Source organism: Sturnira hondurensis, unplaced genomic scaffold, assembly GCF_014824575.4.
Source record: "Sturnira hondurensis isolate 20B ecotype Veracruz unplaced genomic scaffold, ASM1482457v3 Scaffold0011875, whole genome shotgun sequence".
Lineage (NCBI taxonomy): Eukaryota > Metazoa > Chordata > Mammalia > Chiroptera > Phyllostomidae > Sturnira > Sturnira hondurensis.
In genome coordinates, this window is record NW_028084506.1 from 672,672 (window position 1) to 697,552 (window position 24,881).

At 39.7% G+C, this 24,881-nt stretch overlaps 1 protein-coding gene across 2 annotated transcripts; it reads right to left on the reverse strand.

Annotated features, from left to right (window-relative positions):
- Window positions 1-222: 222 nt before the first annotated feature.
- AADAT (aminoadipate aminotransferase) lies at window positions 223-24,406 on the reverse strand. Of its 2 annotated transcripts, XM_037060417.1 has the most exons (13): window positions 24,140-24,406; window positions 23,383-23,551; window positions 22,300-22,432; window positions 19,021-19,095; window positions 13,339-13,548; window positions 11,438-11,503; window positions 9,653-9,735; window positions 9,087-9,183; window positions 6,805-6,866; window positions 6,501-6,565; window positions 5,032-5,138; window positions 1,729-1,830; window positions 223-779 (listed from the first exon to the last, which is right to left on the reverse strand). In XM_037060417.1, exons 1-13 carry the CDS (start codon window positions 24,204-24,206, stop codon window positions 738-740), a joined length of 1,278 nt encoding a protein of 425 aa, XP_036916312.1. In that variant the 5' UTR covers window positions 24,207-24,406; the 3' UTR covers window positions 223-737. The 2 variants fall into 2 exon arrangements, with proteins under 2 accessions (XP_036916312.1, XP_036916313.1); XM_037060418.1 differs by lacking the exons at window positions 9,087-9,183; window positions 9,653-9,735.
- Between the last annotated feature and the right edge of the window lie 475 nt (window positions 24,407-24,881).

Sequence of the window (24,881 nt, forward strand, 5' to 3'; positions counted from 1 at the left end):
AAATGTGCCCAGATGGAGAAAATAAACCTCTGAAAAGGTGAGAAAAAATCATCAAAATAATTACATCATAAATACCTCAAAGGGGCATGTAGACTCAAATTACATAACTGATAAGAATATGTTTTTGTACACAGTAGTGCTATGAAAAAACACTGTAGTAAATTTTTCTAAGTCCCAATCTCTCTCCTTACTGAGAATTAATAGGTCTGATGCTTTTAGGTATGTTTAATTTCAGAATTTTATTTTAAATGGATTTTTGTGGCATAACATAATGTCTGTGGTACTCTTACTGAAATCGCTTATGATGATTTCAAATTCCAATAATTTTTGGAACAAGTCTTCATTAAATTTTCTTTAAAAATAGAAAAAGTTTACATTATATACCATCTTGAACTTATTTTCTTACATTTTCAAAATGATTTCCTATCATTGTTAGTTTCAAAGAAAATTTATGGGAAATTACAGAGCAACTGCAGAGTTTTTTTTACAATAAATTTCACAATAAAAATATTTTTTTTGCAGGTTGAAAGTTTATCAGAAGGTATGTGGATTATAAGTATGTTTTAGCAATCTGGTGGATTTAAGGACACTTGAAAAGTTGTCCAGTTAAATCACCACAGATGCGACACGTTTGATGCAACCCAGTCTGTACCAACACCAGCGATCATCTCTTGCTGCTAAAACATAGGAATAATTTATCTAAAAAATTGGCGAGAACTGCCAAGAGTCTGATATCTTCATAAAGATTCTTTTATAAGTTGTGCTAACCTCTGGAAGGCCTGGAATTGAAAGTAGATAGGAATTAATGAAATTAGGATGTTATTTAGGAAAAGTGTCAGGACTTAAAAAATTCAAACACAGAATATCCAGCTAAGGTTGAGATAAGGCAATGAAAACCAAGTTTGACATCAATTTTATCATGGTAGGATGCCATCAATGTCACAATATGTGTAGAGATAAGCATGTTAGATGCCCAGGATTTTTCTCTTGTTGTTCTTGTAGTTCTCAAGGTCATAATTGTCTTTTTTTTTCCACATCACGTTTTATTTTTTCATGTAATCTCTCACCTGCATATATATACATCCTATAGAGTTTCAATTGTCCAACTCTATTATATAAAAACAAAAAAATTACGCAAAGCATATTTAATGACATAAGAAAGCAAGTAAATGAAGAACACACAAAGAACCAGTCCATCTGCAAATATAAGTATAAACTCATCTTAAAACTAATGGCACCATTCAATTTCTGGGTCTTTTGTTTGGATTCCCAGACACACAGTTCTTAGGAACTCATTTCTTTGCTTGTTATCTTGGTTAAAGGTAGACTTTGATTAATTTGAGAATATTATTTTCTGTGACTTGCTGATTTTTTTTCCTTAATGAAAGAGACAGCTGGCTTCAATTTGTACCTTTGGCTTATGTTAATTCTACAAAGGAAAGAGATTTTCTTCATCCCTTACTGCTAATCAATGAACACTGTTCAGTTGGTCTGAAAACTATTCATGAAAACAATAAAATTAAATTCAACTCATTCTCTTCATTTGTTTATAGAAGTCTAGCAACAAAGTAAAGTGTCTTTTAATGGTAGTTCATGACTTTTCCACTAATACGTGTTTTTGAGAAACCCAAGAAGACATTAAAACATATTGGTTTTCATAAAATAAACTTATGCACCAAGAAATAGAGTTGATAGCTGATGTTACTCTGAAGAAAATACTGTACTTACTATATCCATTTGTTCTGGAGAGGCCAAAGAGAAGGATGCTCTGCAGTAAGGGCTGGGAGCTGAGTTATCGATGTAGAAAGCATTTCCAGGAACCATTAGTATCTAAGAGAGTTTATGGAAAACAAGTGACATCCCATTAAAGAAAAATGGAAAGAAAATATAGGTAAATCAAGGCTCAGAATGGGGAAGGACTTTTAAAAATTAAAGGCAATTAATAAAATCACAAGAAAACTTATATAAAAATTCTGTATAGCATACAATAAACAAAACTAAAAGCAGAGAAATGGGAAAAATGGTTACAATGAATATGGCAAATGCAACATCTTCTCCACATAAAAAGAATTCGCAGAAACTGAGAAGAAAAACACTAGACTTCTAGCCTTAATGAACAAAGGGAAACTTACAAAGGAAATAAAAATAGTAAATGTGTAACCTAACTAGAAAAGTAATGTAAGTTCAAACAATAAGATGCCATTTTAAGTTATCAAATTTGGAAATGACTTTTAGTCTTGGATCTGAAAGACAGGTAGGTGTTCGCCAAGCAAAATGTAGAGGAAGTAGGGGAAGAGTATTTTAGGGAGAATATAGTGTAAAAGCCTTGAGATGGGAAGAAAATTGCCCCCCTTAACTGAAAGAAAGTAAAAAATTTAATATATGAAGTGAAAGATTAACAATGTTAAGTAAGCATGTCCAGACACAGTGGTGAGAACCACTTTTGTTATACACACTATACATATGTATGTATATGACCACATATGTATTACATATGTGTATTGCACATACATGTCCTCTGCTTCCTGGGCATACCCATATATCCAATTCCCCAGCCTCTTTCTAATGACATGTGGACACATGACTGCATCCCAGCCAATGGATGTGAAGTCACATGTGCTACTTCAAGGCCTGACCTGTGAAATCCTTCCCCTGTGGGATCCACCATCCTCTTTCCATTCTGTAGCCATGTGGGACCTATATGTTGAAGACTGAAGAACAAGGAGATGGAAGGAACCAGGGTCTCTGAATCACTGCTTGGAACAGAGCTGCCTGCAGATCACATATTTGAGAATTTTGTGTGAGTTGGAATATACTTTGATTCTGTTAAGTCTTCAAGATTGTTATGTAGTATCATAAAAAGCATTCATGACATTCAAAAGCATTAAGTAACTGCTTGCTGTTACATAGTATAAATCTGGGCACTGTCTGCTAAAGTAAGATGAGTAGGGAGTGAAAGGATTTGAAGCACTCTGGGGAAAATATTTCAAGGAGGAAGTTAGTTTTTTTTAGTGTCTTCAGTAACAATAAAATGAAAAATCACTTTTGCCAATATAGCGGAAAAGTTGTGGGATATGCTAGAAGCACGTTGCTGAAAGGGAAGGAGGGAGCGGTAAAAAAGAAGCTTTACAAGATGACCAAAGTCTCGGCTCAGGCAGTGGGGATAAAATTGGAGATTATTTAGAAAGAGTAAAGGTACATGCAACAGGATATGTGGAATAAATTAAGAGGACTGAAAAAAACTACAATAAAATATGAAATCTATACCCTTGGTACATAGCTCAGAGATACATACAAATAGCCACTTACCAAATGTTCTTAAAGATAATGGCATTGATAGAAAAGCAAAGAAAATACAAGATTGATTTGTTATACTAAAATGTATTTCTTTGAAATAAATCAGTTAAGCATTTATTAAATACCTACTGTGTGCTGTTACTAGGATTAGAACAATTCATAAATCATGTGTCCTGCCCTCCAGTGAGATGGGCAGACAGGAAGAAGGAGCTTCCGGATGCAGTGGGGCCGGCCCTGGAGTCCAGCCAGTCACCACATTTGACCCTCAGACCCCTCATCTCGTACACACTAACATCAACATCAACCCCTGTCCTTTTGTACAATCTATTCTTTGCTTCGAGACAAAATTAATGTTAGAAATAGATTTTAGTTTTTACAAAAGAGTGACAAACATGATAAAGGAATTAATGGAGAAAGGATGATTTATTCGGTAAATTGGAAAGTTAATCAGAAAAATATTTGGCTTGCTAAGCTTAATCAATGCCCCTGAATGAAATCTAAATAGATTTATTATTTAAGTACAAAAGGAGAATTTTAAAAAAACATAGAGTAAATCCTTATGGGCTAATTTGAAGTGAAAACAGCAGGACAGAAACCTTTCTGTGTAATTTTAACCATGTCAAATAACTGTACAAAATACCAACTATATATAAGCTCTCCAAGGAAATATACCACCAATGGCCATAAAATCTGGGTGGTGAAATTATGGTCTATTTAAAAATTTTTCATGATACTTTTGTTCATCTTTTAGGTTCACTACCATGAGGATGCTTTATTTCATAATGGGGGGGGTGTTGGAAATCCTCTAATCTTAAACACCAAATGGCTAATACTTATCGAACATGTACTACTCTAAATGCTTTGTATTAATATTAATACAATATTAATTCATATTAATAATATTAATACATATTAATATAATACAATCATACAGTTAATACAACACATCATAGCAACTTTGTGATGGAGGAAGTCTCGTTATTACTATTTTACAGGTAAAACTCAGGGAGGGTAACTTACCGAAAGCCACATGCCCGATAAAGGGTGGAGCTGGAACTCAAACCCCAGGGATGTGGCTCCATAGACTGTGCTCTTAGCCATGAAACCAACCAGTAGCTAAATGAATGACTATCTTCCCATTAATTTAGACCAGAAGAAGAATTATGTAGCCCCCCCCAATCTATTATGATTTTGATAATGAGATAACATCTGATATTAAAACACTAATTGGGGTGGCGGGCACTGATAAACATTTCTCTCCATTTTTTTTTAATCCTCATTGGAGGACATCTTTTTCATTGCTTTTTGAGAGAGAGAGAAACGTCGCTGTGAGAGAGACGCAGTGAGTGGTTGCCTCCCCTCCTTGCTGGGACCAGGGATCCCCTGCATCTGGACTGAGGATTGCAGGCTCCCTGACTGACCAAATCTGCAACCTAGGCATATGCTTAAATCAGGAATTGAACCTGTAACATTTCAGTTATTGGTTGACAGTCCAAGTAGCTGAGCCACACTGCCCAGGGCTCCATTTTTGTTTTTTTAAGATTTTTAAAATTTATTTTTTAGAGAGAAGGGAAAGGATGGAGAAAGAGAGGGAGAGACACATCAATGTGTGGTTGCCCCTCACAGGCCTCCAACTGGGGACCTGGCCCGCAACACAGGCGTGTACCCTGACTGGCACAGGTCTCCATTTTTAAGTAAGAAACTATGTTAAAGAAAAAACTCCCCCCTTTTTACCTCTTTCTTAATGGCTTTTTCTTCAATCAGTTTTTTTGCATCATTAATGCCCTTAATTTTAATCCATATAAACATTCCAGCCGTAGGAACATGCCACTCTGCCAAGCCTGCAAATAAAAGGGAACAAATATCTCCTAAAGCTACTTTTGATGCCACACGTATCATTTAATGACATAATTGCAGAAACTTTAAACTAGTATTTTCCATACAATTTCCTTTAGTATTTAAAAATATATATAATTTTACAAGTCCTGGAAATTGGTGTTTGAGCTTTATTTCAAAAAGCGAGTGAGAGAGGGGGTGAAGGGAGGGAGGGAGGGAGACTCATGTGTGCGTGTTTACAATTTTGGTTAGTCTCAGGTTAGTGCACGAAATCTCGTGCTTGCATCTACTTCCCATGCCTGAGTTAGAACCATGCCTGAGCCAAATACGACTCTTTCAGTTTTAGAAGAGCATTCTTCAACTCTTTCTGAATTCTTCCTGTGTTTTAGTAAATCCTATCACTTATGTAACGGTGTAGAAGTCCAATGAATGAAAGTTTCCATCAGAATGTAATCAATTATGACAAGAAGTACTTAAGCTCAGGAATTCCAGGTGCATTCCGTAGGTTTTATGCTGTGTTGATTATTAGGACAGAAAGACCAAGAAGGAAAGGCAATTATTTGGATTCTGATTGCTATCTTCTTTTAAAAACAAAGTTGCTGTTGATTAAAACCTTTTCTTCAACGTCGCTGTACAAAATGGTTGAGTACAGCAGTACTCTGTGGTGGCAGAACAGCACTCTTTATGAAAAACACAATTCTGTTTTTACCAAGACTTCCTAGGAAGCAAGGTATGACAGAATTAAGGAATTGGCATTTTTTGCTTACTACTATTTATGCCAAAGGCATTTTTAATGATGTAATTAAAGCCATGTAACTCATTTTACTTTCTTATTTTTAATAGAAAATTAAATACAAACCATCCCTCGATCAAATCAGCAATACATACTGTTAGACAGATAAATGAGATTAGTGACTAAAAGGCAAATCATTTGTAGTGAGAAATCTTCCACAGATTTGTACTATTTTATCTGTACGTAATCTAGTTAGAAAAGGAGCATGTTGTTTGTTTCACAGTTCCTCTTCTATTTAGAGGAAAAGTTGGAAATAACTCTAAAAGCTTTTGAGAACAGAGCTTATTTAGCTTGCGATAACTTATTGCTGGTTGCTTATTAGACTAATTGGTCTTTTTTTCTTCCAACCACAAATTCTTTGCAGCGGACAGGTAAAATGGAGATAGGTGGAAATGTGCCAGAGTTTGTAGACTGTTACTTCTGAGATTATTTATAGGGTAATATTTTCTTGCAAAAATACTCCTGGACTCTTGTTTCCTGCCCCCTGGGATTACTAACAATACTATGCAGTGTTTATCGCCCATTCATATCAGTGCTACTGTTCAGCCCAGGACGGGATATACATTCCACTCACCACCTAACCACTTATCTGCGGCTGCCAATATTGCGTCCTTCTGCTTCCTATAGTAATCAGCAACCCTGGAAGAAGAAAACAATGAAAAGCATGTGTGTAGTACATTGACTGCAGAAGCTAAGAGGCTCTATGTGTTCTCTCATGATTAAAATGAATGTTTGATAAGGGAATAGAGTGTATTTATTTGACCTGGTGGTAAACTTTCTACCATTATGTTTTCCCCTTTATTGTGGAATAATGAAAAATTGAGGATTATAAAGTGAAGTCCATTTCTATGTGAAAAATGGGACCTGAAATACAATACCTGTCTATATGAGCCAGGAAGCCCTCTTGTCCCCACTGGTGCAGAAGATGGGATATCATAAGCTAAAAGAGAGAAGACAGTAACAAATGTCAGGGTTCATCCTCTAGAAGGTGTTTTTGCCAGTCACTCTTGATTACATGTAAACCACCATAAGTAACTACAGCAAGCTGAACCAAGCTTTATACAGTCAATGATTTAGAATAAATGTTAATTAATAACAGTGACAATAAAAAAGGCAAATATTTATATAGTACTTGCTATGTGCCAGGAACTATTGTACTATGTTAATATATTTTGGCTAATTTAATCTTATAATAACCTTATGAGGCGGGTTATTATTTCTATTTTACTGATGAGAAAACTGAGAAACAAGGGTTAAGGTAACTTTCCTGAGGTCACACAGGCAGTCACAGAGCCTGGGAGTCAGACTGTCTAGTGCCAGGTCTGTGCCATTGACAGCCATACTACATTTCCTCTATAATACAAGAAATATGTAGTACTTATAATATATACAACTGTGTAATATATACAACTGTGTAACATATGTGTGTGTTTTTCTATTTAAAATGGAAATTCTAAGCATCATAAATGGATAGTGAATTTTTGTTGATAACAGACATAAAAATTTAAAAAAAAGAAAGGAAAACATCTCCAACTTGATAAGGCACTTTAAGGAATGTAAAATATCAAACAAATATCCTATTCCACATAAACTTTTGTATGCACTTTGAGTTCCTAGGGAGCAATTCTCTTCTTATGATTTAATTCTCAAGATCACATTAGGGATGGATCCAATATTTCTCAAAGCTTGGAGGAAATTTACACATTCTCCAAAATTAATTTTATTTTAATTCAAATACACACCAACCAGTGTTTTGGGGAAGGTTAGCACATGTTCAGTGAAGGTGATGAGTCACTAGGCAGGTTTGCAATTCTTGTTCTCATTATAGGTTTTAAGACAAAGAAGCTCACGTTCCACTCTTTCATCAGGCTCAGTTCCACTCTGTACAGTTCTGCAGTTTTTATGGGGCTAGATGCCAGGGATGCCAGATGAGTGAGACAGCCTGACGCTCAAGGAGTTTAGTCTACGCTATAAAATAACACCGGGTTACAACACCAGCTCTCATTGGTCTGATAGAGTAAACATGGGCAGCGTCAGGTTTTTTAATTCAGTCCATAGTGGCACTAGAGATTCAATACCAGTGATTTCCCCTCCCTGGTATTGCCAGGGAGGGGGAAAGCAATCTTACTTGCCAACATTTATTTTCTATTCTTTTTTTTTCTTATTTTTTTAATATTTTATTTATTTATCTTTAGAGGGGAAGGGGAGGAGAGAGGGAGAGAAATATCAATGTATGGTTGCCTCTGCCGAGGACACACAATGTATCGTGTATCCCCTGCCGGGAACTGGCCTGCAACCCAGGCATGTGCCCTGACTGGGAATCGAACTGCGATCCTCTGGTTCGCAGGCCCGTGCTCAATCCACTGAGCTACACCAGCCAGGGCCTATTCTTTTTTTTTTTAAATAATTTTTTTAAATTTAATTCTTGTTCAAGTACAGCTTTCTGTCTTATATTCCCAACCCTGCCCGCCCCCCACCCCATGCTCCCTGCCTCCCTCCCATTTCCACCCCCCACCCTTAGTTATTGTCCATGTGTCCTTTATACTTGTTCATGTGAGTCCATTCCCTTTTCCCCTATGATTCTCTCCCTTCTCCCCTCTGGACCCTGTCAGCCTGTTCCGTAATTGAGTGTCATTGGTCATATTTTGCTTGCTTGTTTGTTTTGTTTAGATCCCTGTTAACGGTGATATCATATGGTATTTTTCTTTCACTGCCTGGCTTATTTCACTCAGCATAACGCTTTCCAGTTCCATCCATGATGTTGCAAAGGGTAGTAGTTCCTTCTTCCTTTCTGCAGCATAGAATTCCATTGTGTAAATGTACCATAGTTTTTTGATCCAGTCATTGACCGATGGGCATCTAGGTTGCTTCCAACTCTTGGCTATCGTGAATTGTGCTGCTATGAACATTGGGGTGCATAGGTTCTTTTGGATTGGTGTTTCAGGGTTCTTAGGATATACTCCTAAGAGTGGAATTGCTGGGTCAAAAGGCACGTTCATTTTTAGTTTTCTTAGAAAATTCCATACTGTTTTCCACAGTGGTTGTACCAGTCTGCAATCCCACCAACAGTGAGCTAGGGTCCCCTTTTCCCCACAACCTCTCCACTATTTTCTATTCTTATCAAATTAAACATTTTGTCTATTTCCTAAATTGTCCTTACCTGTGTAAAAGTGCTGGCGTGCATTGTTGTGACTTGTGTGTGTAAAACAACTCTCTCTATCAAGGGTTTTGGACCAGATATAAACCCTGTTCTCAACCTACACAAAAAAGAGAAAAGGCACAATAGCACACTCCTGTATCAACAATGAGTCCCTGTTATTCTCCTGATTGCTTTAGGGAGAGAGTCATGACCTGGGGCAAATGGACCTAGATAATTAAAACATTCTAATAAGGCTAACTACTTCTTGTTTACCATTCAAATTTAAATTTAAGTGTATATTTAAAATATAATGCAAGTTTGACCAAGAATTCTTAAACGTGCGCCTTTGAACATGAAACCAAACATCTGATCTATTCCTCTGCAACTTTAGATTAATGTTCAGGTTCCTATGATCATTGGAGATGAACAGAGAGAAATGGCCTATATTCAAATTACTAATTTAATTGGCGTGCTAAGGCAAGTAGAATACAAGCTTCTTAAATGAGAAGAATGTCTTGGCCAGAAGGATGCGGAGGCAGATTTCTGTCTCTTTGAGTTCTACCCTTGAGTTGGAGACACGGCCTTACCCAGCAGACAGGACCTTTGAAAAAGAGTCAGATCTGATGACTCGCCCATCACTGTCCATGGAAAGAAACGACGGTGTCCAGGGCTTGAAGTGGAAAGAGTAAACATTATTGGTTTGAGAACCCGGTTAGTAACTGTGTAATTACTTCCTGTGGAGACTGGAGAGGGTGTGGATTCAGATCGACAGCAGCACAACCATCCTTCCCATTACTGTCAGGGCCTAAAGACGGCGGATGCGATCTATCAAGAAGATCGCACCAGGAGGGCTTGGCTGAGGCAACCCAAACAGGATATTGCAGCCGAGCCAGGTGGCCCCACCCTTGGGGGCATCCCTGGATCACGAGTACTAACTACCAATCAAGATGCTGATCACGCGCCCACCTACCAATCGTCGCCAGGAGCATGCAGTGAGCATGCACAGGACAATCTATCAGGACCACCTCCCCTTTTCCCCTGCCCCCTATATAACAGCCCCGCCTAAAATAAAATTTGCAGCTTGATCAGAATCCTTTGTCTTGCTGCCTTTCTTTGCACCTCTTGTTCCCATCCCTATTCATCCGTTTCAGGTAGACTCGGGACCCCAGTTGACTGTTCCGAGGGACGGAACAATTACCTTTACCTCACCTCTCTAAAATGGAACACAGAGATGCGTGTTCTTTTATTAGCATATGCCTGTCTTCGTGACTTTTCTGCCAAAAGTACAAATCACAGTTTACTCATTTTCTTGAGAGGACATTATTATGAATTTAGGTCCTTCTTGCCCCATGGATTGAAAACCAAGATGAACAACAGATTTAGAGAAAGGATTCAAGAAAACTGAGGTTGGATAAGGTACACTAAGCACAGATAACCAGCAGCATTCAGTGTTGTTTATGGAGAGAATGATGCCTCTCAGAACCGGAAATGTATAAACAAGGTGAGACTGAAGGGGAGAAATTTTGTCAACATGAAAGACTGACTGAAGTATTTACTCAAGAAGTAGATGCGTATAAGGAAGGGGCCGTGGCCATGATGAGAGTGAGGTGCAACTCATTCAGGCAATACATCCAGAAAAATCAAGAGTTTTTCTTTTCTGTAGATTTAAAGAAGGAATCAAATCCACGTATGTATCCTTTGCAGCCCTGACAGCAAATAAAGTGTTTAATTTTGGAAAATCAGGCATTGGGAGTATGCATCGCTAATAGTGTCCACTAGGAAAAAGTGATTGTGAAAAGCGGTGAGCTACAGAGGGAGGCTAGAACCATGTTTCTGCAGGCACGATCCAGGACCTTTACCACAGGCAGGGCAAATAGTGTCCTGCTGCCTGGAATGCCTTATCTGATGTCCGTGAGGGACAGCACTAATGAGCACAGCCCTTCTCTTTCAGCTTGAACACAGCTTCCAAATCCTTTTCAGACACCATTCCAGTCGGCCGCTACCAAGAGACTGTGGATGATATGTAAGAGGAAACCCTTTCAGACCTCTGGTACCATGATTAAGGAGCTATGCCCTAGAAAATGGAGTTCATGACCATTGACCCTGAATTTCTCTTTTGTTCAATGTATGGTACAGAGAGCCGGCTACTATTTTTTAAGGTAAGTAATTCCTAGAAAGAGCTGTAATATCAGCAGTGAAAAGTACTAATTCCATAATAAAACTAAGAGACTGAAAGTTGAAGTGGAAGCAAATTAACAATCATTTACTTCCAACGTCAAAGTGGATTAGCAGGCAGGCGAAAATCAAGTGCAGGGCAAGAACTTACTACAATTTACCTTCTAATTGTGAAATAAGTTCACATCGTCACTTACCTTGTTGAACTGGAGAAAATAGTATGGATCATCTTCTAATATGAGGAAATCATATTTTCTTGCGAGCTAAAAAAGGTTAAAGTAATGCATTTATTTCTTAAGAGCTAGCTAAAGTTAAAAGCATTTGGAATCACAATTCTTTATGCTCATTCACTGGAAAAGCTGTTGAGGGCCTACTGTCTAGACAATGAAGACAAAGAGATGAGGCTGTGAAGGCTCTTTTTCTCATGGAACTTCCATTCTAGTGGGAAAGGCAGAATACACATCAGCCAATGGATAATGAGCAGAAGTGTTAGATGGGAGACTTAAGGTCTGGGCAAAACATTAAACAGGGTGATGTTTGAGAAAGAGAAACAGAGTAGCTATTTTGGGTTGAATTGCTGGGAAATCATTCCTGACAAGATAACACAGGTCTCAGAGTGATAGGAAAGAGACAGTTGTGCAAATATCAGGGAAGAAGCTTCTAGACTAAGGGATGAGCAAAGAGCAGAGGCCCTTGGGTGAGACAGAAGCGTGGCACATGTAAGGGTTAGAGAGATGGCCAGTGTGAGTGCTGTAAGGGGGATGCAATGACAGTAAGAGCCTCTGCCAGGCAGACGCCAAATTTGGGGATTTTAACTGCAAGCAGAAGCCCCCGGAGGACTGGAAACAGGAGGACCTGAGACTGGCTTTATACTTCTGTTTCAGCAGGAAAAGGACATGGGTGGCTATATGAAGCATGGTTAGAATCAAGAGTGGAGAGCAGTGGGAAGTCCATGCAGACCGGGGAGGGAAGGAGGCAGTTTCTGAGGTGGTGACAGCAGTGGCCTGAGGGAAACGGATGGATTTGGCTAAATTTGTTGGTAGAGCCCACAGAATGGATTGGATATAGCGGCGGGGATGGTTGGGGAGGAGAGGGAAAGAGGAATAAAAGGTCATTGATCATGCTGGCACAGTGTATGGAGATGAAGGGTGTTAATTGGTTGGGGATGAGAGGTCTGGGGTGTGAGTGGACAAAATGAAGAGTTCTGTGTGGCCATGTTAGGTCTGAAATGCCTATTAGGCATTTGTGTTGGATGTTGGAAACAGAAGTTGGGTCAAGAAGTGTGGAGTTCAGGCATTTCCACAATGGAATGCAATTTACAGCCACGGAGCTGGGTGAGGGTGTCCAAGGGGAGTATGTGAAGAAGAGACACCAAGGACAGGGCCAGGAGTGTATGAAAACTAAGAATCAGACAATCTTTTCATTATATACATATTGAATATAAGGAACCATTTGAAATCTTTCTTATGACTCCCCTGCAATGGTTAAACTCTGTATTTTTTTAATTAGGGTTTGGTACTTATTTTGAAAAACTGTTGGTAGTGAAAGGCTAGAGATCACAGGTACATACAAAAGACTTTACAAAAGGCACATTTCTCTTATTTTTCAAAGATTTCTGAATAGCTCCACATTTATTTGATACTTACATATTTATGGTGAAAAGCTTAAGGATCGTTTTCATGTAGCTAAAGTAGACTTTACAAAAGGAACATGCCTCTATTTTCAAAGAGTTTCTTTGTAAATTGAAATGACAAATAGAAATAAAAGAGACAAGTTGAAACTATAAATATAAAAGAGTGAAAATCAAACTTGGGGTTCAGATATTAAATAGCTTCATAAAATTTAACATCAGGCCAAGAATTCTGTTTCTTTCTCTGAAAATATCAATTAAAGGGAAAGAAAAATCTCATAGTTAACAAAGGATGTAGTAATTTCTTGTGTTTAAATTTATTAGGACCCTTGACATAGATGACTTCCACTTATTGAAACTGATCTACCTCGAAAGCATGAAGCTAATAAGGGCACATGCAGAATGATCCTCTAAAAAGTCAGCGACAACAAAAACCAAGGACTGGCCATGTAACACCTTTGAAAATACCTCGTAGATTTCCTTTTTGCGGTTAATTGTGAGTGAGTTTCCAGTAGGGTTGTTGCCATTTGGGACAGTATAAAGAAATTTTGGGGTATTTTTCTTGGGGTTCTTTGAATCTTCTGGTCTCCATTTGGATAGTATTGCTTTGAGGGACTCTGGCATAATCCCATCTTCATCACAGGGAACACCAATAATGTTGCAGCCAAGAGGTTGTAGCTGTTGAGCACAAAGGAAAAAAGAAAGCCCAAGATTCAGAACTGGTAACAAAATAATTCTCATGCTGAGAATGTCACCCTTGATACCGTTAAACATACAACCTGCACTCAGCTCTACCTCCAGAGGGTCCAACTTGGGTCCATATTGTAATGCTGTTGTTACCCTGGGGGAGATCCCATTATCATTCAAAAACAGCCCATCAATTTCCAGTGGAAGGATCACACTTCTCTGCTCCTGTAAATTGGGCTTGGCTGTGTGTCTTGCTCTGGCCAATAAATTGTGAGCAGAAGTAGTGTGTGTTCCTTCCAAGCAGAAACTTTAAAATCCAGCTTGCACTTCTCTGTTTCTCTTTCCCTTCTCTGCCCTAAGACTGGCAGTATCCCAGAAAGAGACTGCTTCTGTCAGCCTGGGGCTTGGGATGAAGATGGCATGAAACACAGTTAGTCACCTTGCAGTAGACATGTAGTGTGGGAGAGAAAGAAGTCTTTGTAGCTGTAAGCTACTGAGACACTAGGGGCATTTTTTGGTATAGCACAACCCAGCCTCTTCTGATTGAATTATCATTATAAGTATAGTTAGAACTGATTCGTAAAGTAGGTGTTTATTAATACATTTTTTGACAGAGGAATTCTATAGAGCATCTGTTATGCTAATATATAAAATAGTTACAAGTGAAGGGGGCATTCAAAATGTTTAACAAGTGCTGTAGCAGTGGGTACATCAGATATACCTGCAAGCTGGAAGGGGGTCCTGGAGGCTCCCTGTCAGCATCAATTCTGTATCATGGGACGTTCAGGGTGGTCTTAGGAGAGAGGCTGGGAAAACCAGGGTGTGACGGGGCACTGGGCAGCAGCTAACCGAGTGTGGAAGCCTTTCAATGTTTTACCACCTGCTAAGGCTGAACTGGCGAGTAGTGGCCTTGCTTACAGATGTAATTTTATAAACTACTGTGGAATCTTATTCTTGGATGAAAACAGACATTTAAAAAATCATAAATGAAGAAACAGCAATAATTGAATGAGGCTCTCAACAATTTTTTTCAAAGGATAAGCAAACACTCTTTTTAACAGTCCAACGTCGAATTATGCACTACCTTGCTTATGACAAATGTAAATGGTCCTTGAAGGGGGGACACAAGAGTTTGGGTGGTGAGCACACAGTGCAATATACCGATGGTGTCTTATAGAGTTGTACACCTGATACTTGTATAATGTTATTAACTAATGTCACCCAGATAACTGTCATAAAAAATAAAATAAAAGGTCTTACCATGAATAAAACAAATTTATATTGGGCCATGAAATGGACGATATTGCTTGTTAGCATACTTCCTCACGGCTTGGCACACGGTTTCTGTTTGGGTGTGTGAAAATGTTTTGTGTGTTTGCATGCTGCTGTTTATGTAGACACAAGTTTTATCTTTACAGGCATATGTAATCATAAGTCTTAGGGATTTAGAAAAATAATTAATAATTAGTGTCAAATCATTAGAAAAAAGTTATTTTTTTTTTAACTGAGGTAAGATCTATATAAAAAATCTGGCCATTTAAAAGTGTATAATTCAGTGCCATTCATTACATTCACAGTGTGTGCACCCGTCACCCCCATCAATTTCCAAATTCTTTTCATCGCCCTGGACAGAAACTCTGTACTCCCACCCCTCCCTCCCTCTAGACCCTGGTGATGTCTATTCTGCCTCTGTCTCGATGGATTTACCGGTTCTAGGTATTTCACATGATACGTATCCCTTGTGCCTGGCTCCTTTCAGTTGGCATAACGTTTCCAGGGTTTATCCCTGTTGCAGCAGGTGTCTGGAACTTTGCTCCTTTTGTAGTTGAGTAATATCCCATTGTGTGTATAAGCTACGTTTGGTTTATTTATTCATCTGCTCATGGACACCTGGGTTGCTCCCACCTCTTGGCTATTGCGAATAATGTTGCAGTGCATGTGTGTGTTTCTGTTTGAGTCCCAGTGTTCACTTCTTTCTGGGTATATACTAGGAGTGGAACTGGTGAATCAGGTGTGGTAATTCTATGTTTAGAATTTTGAGGAACTGAAAAAATGGTTTACACAGTAGCTGCACCATTTTACATTTCCACTAACCATGTGCAAAGGTTCCGATTTCTTCACATATCCACCAATATTTGCAATGTTCCATTTAAACAAACAGCCATCCTAGTATGAGTGAAGTCATCTCTCCCTCTGGTTTTGATTTGCATTTCCCTGATGACTAATGACATCGAGTATCTATTCATGTGTTTATTGACCATCCGTATATCTTCTGTGGAGAAATGTCTGTTCAAGTCTTTGTCTATTTTTAAATTTGTTTGTCTTTTGTTGTTGAATTATAGATCTTTATATATTCTGGATATTAATGCCTTATCAGATATATGACTTGCAAATATTTTCTCCTACTCTTTAGGCTGTCTTTTCACATTATTCATAATGTTGTTTGATGCTTAACAGTTAACTTTTTAATGAAGTCCAGTTATCTATTGATATTTGTTGTTGTTGCTTGTGTTTTTAGTATCATATCTAAGAATTCAATGAGAAACACAAGGTCAGGATTTGCCCTTATGTTTCTTTTTACAAGTTTATAGTTTTACCTCTTACATTTAGGTCTTTGATTCATTTTGAGTTAAAATTTTATATGGTGTGGAGTAAGGGTCCATTTTCTTTCCTTTTTTCATGTGGAAATCCAGTTTTCCCATCACGATTCACTGAAGAGACTGTTCTTTTTGTACTAAATGGTTGTGGGAGCAACTTTGCCCGCAAAGCCACCCTGTCCGCCACGGATGAAAGTGAAACTACCAAGACATGATCTGCTTGGGGAGGAGAGGTAGCCAATCTCTCAAAGGAGAAGGGCCAAGAATCTTTTCCTCAATGGGCTTTTATTGGGTTCGTTTTGCACAAGAATACAGGTAAGGATCAAACAATAGATAGTATTCAAAGAACTATGAAGGCTTATTCTGAGCCGGGGTCAGATAGCTAAAGAGCCATAAAACTTTGAGGAACAAACTTCTTGCTTGGACCCTTATCATTAAAATGAGAGCATTCTAAACAAAGCAGGTTTCACAGGACTTTTAGGAACTCTTTCTTATGCCTGATCACCCTGGATGCCGCTCTAGCCGGCAAGGAGCTGCACCATCTCCCCCATCATAGGTTTTTAGGCTTAAATGGATTAGAGCCTGGAAGCGATTCTCCCAGATGGAAAGGGGTCTCGGGCTATGTCAGAACAGCCAGGGGGCGAGGGTCCATCACTCCCTCTTTGTTGCAGCCCCCCAAGTCCTTCCATGATGGCCTCCCAAGTGATTGTGTCTGGCTTAGGTTGCCCCTCCTCTGAGGGGTCTTACCGGTCACAGACTAACTGACCGAGCATTGGGGGCAGGGGACAAGCTTTGTCTTCTTAGTGGCTCGCATTCCTGAGGTCGCTCACTCAGCCTTAACCACAGGAGGCAGTTACAACTCCTGAAACCAGGCAGAGTGGTTCCCAGTGAATGGTTTCAGTATCCTTGTCAGAATCAATTGGCCACAACTGTATGCGTTTACTTCCGGACTCTCAATTCTGTTCCGTTGGAATGATGTCCTATCCTTATACCAGTGCTGCACCGTTTTGATTACTACAGCTTTGCAGAGGGTTTTAAAGCGGGGAAGTGTGAGGACTCCAATTATGTTCTGCTTTTTCAGGGTTCTTATGGTTATTAGGGCTCTTTCCAATCCCATGCGAATTGGAGGATTGGCTTTTTTAAAAAATCTTTTTTTAAAAAAAGATTTTATTTATTTTTACACAGGGAAAGGGAGGGAGAGAGTTAGAGAAACATCAATGTGTGGTTGCCTCCTACATGGCCCCCACCGGGGACCTGGCCTGCAACCCAGGCATGTGCCCTGACTGGGAATCGAACTGGTGACCCTTTGTTTCACAGCCTGCACTCAATTCACTGAGCTACACCAGCCAGGGAGGATTGGTTTTTCTATATTTGCAAAAAGGGTATGAACATTTTCACAGGGATTGCACTGAATCTGTAGCTTTCTTTGGCAGTATTGACATCTCAACAATATTAACTCTTTCAGTCCATGAACAGGTGATGTCTTGGATGTTATAAATGAACATTGTTTTTTAATTTTCTTTTCAGATTGTTCTTTGGAAAAAAATTTTATAATATTTATTTTATCTCTACTTGGGGATATTGAATAATATAACTTTCATGAAGACTAGCTAATTGCTCTATATATTGATTTTAAAGGAGGTTATCTAAATTTTATTTATTTTTTAGAAATGTGAAAAGGGAGGGAGAAAGAGAGGGAGAGAAACATTGATGTGAGAAATATCAATCAATTGCCTGTCACATGCACCCCAACTGGGGATCAAAACTGCAACCCAGGCATAGAAATTGAACCAGGGACCTTTTGCTTTGCAGTACAACTCCCAACCAACTGAGCCACACCAATCAGGGCTATATATTGATTTTTACAAAGATCATTTTAAATTTGAATGAAAAAGAAAATTGATGAAATTAGAATCAATAGAGCATAAAGGTCACCTCATTCACCTCCCCTCTTTAGGCTAGAATTAATTCTGCAATATTTGTGTTCGGTGGCAATCAAGTGTAATGAGCATCTGCTGTGATGGGCAGTGCTTTACCTGCCTGAGGAGCAGTCAGGCAAGACTGATAGTTGGAGAATTGGTATACTGAGTTGGATTTGCTTCCCTGTGGTTTCTAACCTCTGGTTCCAGTTCTCTCACCTAAGGACACACACAGACAAATCTAATTCCCCGGTCGCATGCTGACTTCTATGTCTTTGAGGACAGTTCTCATATGTATCGAGTCTTCCGCTTTCTTTGCAGAAACAGCCACAGTTTCTAAAATCAGTCATCATATAGTATGGTTTCCAGTCTCCTATTGACTCTGATTCTTCTTCTTTGTTCCAATTTGAATACTTACCTATCCTCAAGTATCGTGCCCCGACCACACCTAATTCTCAGCTGTGTGCTCTGACCAGATGAGCCAGATGAGAGCCAGAGCCAGCAGAGCCAGATGGCTCATTTCCTTTTTGTGGTTATTATAGTCCCATTAATTTAACACGGGAGTGGAAAGCCCTAATTATACCATATTAGTTTACAGTTATATTAACTTGACATATAATATGATTATAATTATGCATATGATAATTACAGATGGCAACAAAAAATGAGTTTTTGTAAACTGTCACATTTCAAGTGAAATCTTAAGAAACCCGGACATGATTTTGCACAACCTAATTTTAGCACCTATTCCTTTAAATTTGGTAACAAGAAATGTATAAAGTAGAGGGTATATTTAACATAGTTGGCATATAACATTTAAGATTCTCCTATTTACAGATGAAAGATACTATTTTAGTTTTCAGTGGACAGATAATGCTAAAGGTGCAATGGTTTCTTCTTATTTATTATAAGAAAGAGAGTTACCTTTTATAGAAATGTATACTCACAGCTTCAAGTATTCCTGAATAAACAGGTTCACTTAGGAGGACATTATCTCCACTATTAGTGAGCATTTCAAACACCTAACAAAAGAAGCATAGGTTAGCTTGGATAGTACTGTTTCCATTCTTAGGACAACCCCCACCCTTTCAGTTTTAGCTCATCATGGCTATAGATTAGAGGTTGGCAAATAATCTGTAATGTCAGGTAGTACATATTTTGTGGGTTGTGGTGTCTCCATTGCAGCTACTTGTCTCTACCTCTGTAATGAGGGCCATAGACAATACAGGAGAAGGCAAAAGTAGGTTTAGAGTTCTGAGTACGTGAAACAGACCTTATTCCTTTATTACTTTATTATAGTCATAACCTGCATGTCTTCTTCCATAAAACTGGAAACCTAATTTTGCCCATCCCTGTATGTCAACCAATGAGTGTGGCTGAGTTCCAATAAAACTTTATTTACAAAATCAGATAAAGGCTGGTTTTGCCTCTCAAGCCACAGTTAGCTAACCTCTGTTCTAGGGTAATATGAAAAATAACATAAACATAACTAGTTTGGCTCCCCAAATTCATTTTCTCCTTTCATTTCTTCTTTGAACAGGTATTAAATATTTACTAGAAGCCAGTCCTATAGAAGACAAAGTGATGAAATGAATAACATAATGGCCAGTTTTTACCCTCATAGAGATACTAGTCCACTAGGAAAGCTAGACACTAATCAAGTAATCACTCAAATAAATGTCTATGTACACCAGTGATGAATGCTATTAAGTACACAGGCACAATGCTAAAAGACCTCGTCAGAGGAGGACTTGGGCATTCCGGAAATGTAGGGCATTCAGAGGTTTCTGGAGGAAGTGATGAGGCCGGGTCGGGTTGACAATGGGTACACTTTAAGAAACTGAAAGAATTCTGTGGCTGCAATCAGAGTGTAACGAGGAGGGTGGGGTGAGATCAGACAAAAGTGAGCTGAAACCACACCATGCAGGCACTGGGCCAAGTGAAGCCAGTGGGAATTTTAACTAAGTAGAGTGTGGGAAGGGGGATCACATGATCAGATGTGCATTTTAAGAAGACCATTCTGGCTAAAATATGAAAGAATTAAAGATGAATGAGAATACATGTGGAAAGTTTGGGAAGTTTTACAATTATTCAGGGCAGACAGATACAAATAGTCTGAAGTAGGACAATGATGGTGGAGTTGGAGAGGAGAGCAGAGAGGTACTCAGGAACTCAAAACCAATGGACATAATCCTGGTCTACAGGGGCACGAAGAAGAGGACGTGTCAAGAAGGACTCCTGGATTTTTGGCTGTGGAACTAGAAGGATGGTGGGAGTGGGGCCATTCACTGAAAGGCAGGCCCAAAAAGCTGTCCAGGCATGCAGGAGAAGATGACGAGTGTTTTGGTTTGAAGTACTTGCAAAGCATTTTGTGATGATGTCAGGTGGACAGATGGACAAATGGACTTAGAAGGAGCTTGGAAGTTACCAGCCTGATTGATCACATGGGTGTGAATGGAAGCACCCAGGGAGTAGACGTTTGAGGCCTCTGCCTGAGGAACCCCAGTAAATGATGGCTGAGTAGAGGGATGCTGCCATGGAGACAGGGCCGGTGGGCTGAAGGAGAGCCACCTAGTGCTGAGAGCGCCAGGGCAGGAGAATGCTTCAGAGTGGATGGGGGAGGTCAACGGTGTTAAAGGATATTTAGAGGTCAAGTAAGACAAGACTTGACAAATCTTAGGAGATTTTGCAGACAGTATAATGCTACTGATATCAATGGAGCTAGACAGTAGATCTTTCCAGTCTAATCAAACGTGTCTGTTATGACTAAACCATACACAAGTCACCGAATAATCCTTTCTTTTCTTTTTAAAGATTTTATTTGGATTTATTTTAATGGATTCAGGCTTTACATAATATCCAGGACCAAGCAAATTATGTGGGTGGTCTGTGCATTGTCAATAGATCAAATGAAGACTTAGTTACATACATTTTACATGTCAACTAGGGGACACAGGGGTGTCAAACATCCCAAATGAGGAGGAGGGCTCCTTGTTATCTGGCAGCACTTTTTAATGGCTGTAGATAGAAACACGGGCACCTAAAATAGCATCTCTCCTGGAGAACAAAGGGGAAGAGATATTAAACCCGATTCCCACTAAGGACTCTGTAGTAAGCATATCTACAAGGGAATTATTGATGTATTTGGCTACCCATGCTATCTTTCTTCTTTGATATGACTGATGCTGTAACAGACTGTCTGGAACATTTTTCTGGAAAAAAAAAATTCACAGTATACCTTCCTAAGAAAGAATTTCATGGATTAGAACTCTTTTGTATTAGTCTATGGAATCACAAGTGTTTCTCTTCAAGCAACAACTTTAACAGCAGCTACTCCTTTTATTTTTCATAGTTAAAAAAGACAGCCCAAGGCCATACCACCCTGAACACACCTGATCTCATCTAATTAAAAAAGATGGAGGAAAAATTCTAAAGATTCTTATTCCTTCTATTATCCTGTAATAATAATTTAGCTAAAATTCATTAAAGTTAACCAGATTATAGCTTTCACATTTACATAAATAAAAAGAAGAAAAAGGAAGCTTACTCTAGTTTAAGGTCAATAAGAGTCATATTTTAATCTAGAAGTAAAGACTGAAGATAAAGAATCTTTACCCAGGACTAATTAGTCCTGAGAGAGAAAAAAACAGATAAAAGAGAGCCACAGGAACTATCTCTTTGGTGGTTACATCTGTGAAGCTCCTGGAACCCAGAAGAGAGGGAGGGCGGGAAGGAGGGGGCGAGGGGGAGAGAGAGAGAGAACCCAGAGGAAAGACGAGACACCAGCAGTGGCGAACACAGGTGACTACATATGCAGGCATGCAAAGGACTCACGTCATCTGAAGAGTAGCAGGATATGCCCTCTAAAAACTGAAAACTTATACTGAAGTTTCATAACTGAAACCACATAGAACAAAATGTAACCTGAATTTCTGAGCCAGATGAAATTGAGCAGTGCTCACTACAGCTTCTGGTAGGAGTTGAGTACTCCTTTGGTGGGAATCCTGTTTGCATGTTTCATAGCTCTGGGTCACTGACTACATGATCTATGTGTAAGGAAAATCAGGTTAGTGAATGTCTCTAAGTTCCCTGTTTATTACTCTAGGTAAAGACAGGAAAGACTATCAGTAATTCACAAAACACGATCTTCTGGTTTGTCAGTGAGACATGAATGTATTTATGAATACTTGATTTTAAAGTGGGGTACCCTTTCCTTTCACCCTCACCTTAAAAAGACCGTCTTGGCTCCCAGTCGTGATACATATATCCATTTCTTCTTGGCTAGATGGGCAGTGGAGGGTGGGAGGATTATGTAGTCTTAATTGTAACTCTTTTAGCCAGGACAACAGCTCTGGGATTCTAAAGCATAAATATATATTTTCAAATTTATAGTTGTAAAACATCATAATAATAGAGAGGAATTAAATTGTAGCTATATCCTAGGTACTTTATACATTGTTTCTAAATACTCAAAATTTTTGCCAATATTCATGTCCCTATTTACAAGAAAAGGCAACAGACTTAGAGATTAAGAAATTCACATAAAGTTAATCAGCCAGTGATTAAATGAGCTGATATATGAATCTACATCTTTCTTAGTCTAAAAACCTACAATCTTTATTTTACTATAGAGCACTCACTTAATAATTGATGCTTTGTTCTCTTTAGGAAAATTCTCATAAGTTACCTAGAAGTTTAAGCCCCCAAAGTTCTTTGTATCATGCGGGAAAAAGCCTATGGACATGTTACATATCATTCATGTGTACATAACCTGTACTGCCTTTCAATATAGTTTCCCATCACAGAACAAAGAAGCCTTTAATAAAGCATAATTTATAGACAATAAGTTATCCTTTATCATTAGAAGATCAGCTAAGGAAAATCTTAGAGGCACTCTAGGTATTCTAGTTTGCCTTTAAGAACTAAAGACGTCTGAACTGAAGGCAACATGTTTGCACAGTTGGGAAGAGAGGCTGATTCTCAGAAAACTGCCCCAGGACTTAAAACTGCTGCTTCCTGGATCATCCTTCTCCTTCCTTCTCCCAACCCACTTCTCTACCTAGCTATCTTCTCACTTTTTTCAGTCTCAGCTCAGTAGAGCTCTTTCTTCCAGAAGCCTTCAGACTCCCCCAGTCATGTAAGTGTGAGAAGTCCCTGAGGAATGTGAGCGTTAAGTGTTCAATATTCTGTTGCTCTTAATTCTTTGAAAATGCTTCTCCTAGCCTTCCTAACTGTTGACTGCCCAGGAAAAAAAAAGACAAGTCAATTTATCAGGGGCCTTTACAATATTGCTCATGAAAATGAGTTACCCAGCACTTTGAGAATATTGAAGTGCTTTCTTCATTATCTCTTCATCAAATTGGATGACCTTTCCATCATTTGTGGTGATGACAGCAGTCTTAAAAGGAAACATGTTTGGATTTGGTGATCCACTAGCCAAGGAGATGACTGATTTCGGTGACCGAAGCGTTAACTCAGCTACAACAAATATGGAAGAGAAGAATTGACACTTTCACTGAAGACTTTCTAAACAGCATAGTTCAGTATGTTGTGTTACAGTCAATACAACTGTCAAGTGATAGTATACTAATGTAAGATAAACTTAAAATGACTTTGCATGGGCCTACCTCACTGGTGGAGGAACTAAGGAATGGAGGTGTCCAACTGAGAAGGCAGAGTGATCGGGAAGATAAGCAAAGGGCCCTCATAACAGAAAACCCTGCTCCATTTAGCCCCGTCTGCTTGACAAGCCAAACGGCTCACTCTGCACAGGCCTGCACTCTGTATCTAACCCCTACTTAGTTTTGGCAAGGACCTGCCCTCTCTTCAGGACTGAGTCCTGTAACAGCTTGTTCTTCTCTATTGTAGCTCCTTTCTCGCCTTCAGTTCCAGCCGGAATGTGTATTTGCACGCAAGGCCTGGCTCACATTGAGCTTTCACAGTTGAATGAATGACTGCAACCAAGGGGTGCAGTCGTTCTGCAGGCACCACCCAGAGGCTCTACGAAGACCGTTCCTGCCACCACTGCTCCCATCCCAGGAAGAGCGACTCTGCCCCAGCACTCACTCAAAATTCGGATGGGAGAAGGCCTTCTTGCTGCGCTCTTCGCGGTGATAAACCGTGCGTAATTCATGCTACCCAAGCACCAAGCTCCTTCTTCAGTAGTTAAAGACTAGCACAACCAAACACTAGGGCTGCCTCTTCGTTCTCTCTCCAAACGTCACCTTAGGTGACTCCCGCCCTCCTCCCCCACAAGGAGTCCGATTTCTCAAGCGCCGTGCTGGGAAAGGGTCGCCAAAAATCCTGGGCTTAGAGGAAACCCTGCGAGTCTGGGTCCTGAACCGGCCTAGGACGGGTGGCAAAACAAGCAAAGTCTACATGCAAAAGAACTGTTCGTACTCTCTCTGCCGCCCCACGTGCTCCAGTTGCCGCTGGGGAGGAGATGGGTTGGCCTGGCCACACCCGCTCCCGCCCCGCACCGCAGCCTATAGCTGACGGGCTGGGCGCGCCGCCCTGGGCGTGCCGCCCCGTCTGAGTTCTCGCCCCAGGCCCGGGAGCAGGCGGGGAGTGGGGGGTGGGGTGGGGCGGGGCCGCGGGGCGGGTTAGGGTTAGTGGAGAGGCGCTTGCAGACTACGCGGCCAGTACCTGAATCGGTTGGATTCGAGTACGACTGCTGGCAGCTGGGAGTCGTCTCAGGGAAGTGTCCCTCTAGGCATACACACATAGTCGGAGATCTTGCTGGGGGACTAGTAGGGGATGGGGCCGGATATTCATCCGGAACCTAACCCGTGAGTACCGTCTGGCAGCT

Excerpts from the sequence above, each read along its gene's own strand:
- AADAT (XM_037060417.1), bottom strand. The coding sequence starts at position 24,206 with ATGAATTACGCACGGTTTATCACCGCGAAGAGCGCAGCAAGAAGGCCT. Across the intron at positions 11,504-13,338 it reads GCAAAAAGGAAATCTACGAG|CTCGCAAGAAAATATGATTT; the intron begins GTATTTTCAAAG and ends AACCTTTTTTAG. Across the intron at positions 5,139-6,500 it reads CGCAGATAAGTGGTTAGGTG|GCTTGGCAGAGTGGCATGTT; the intron begins GTGAGTGGAATG and ends TTTTATTTGCAG.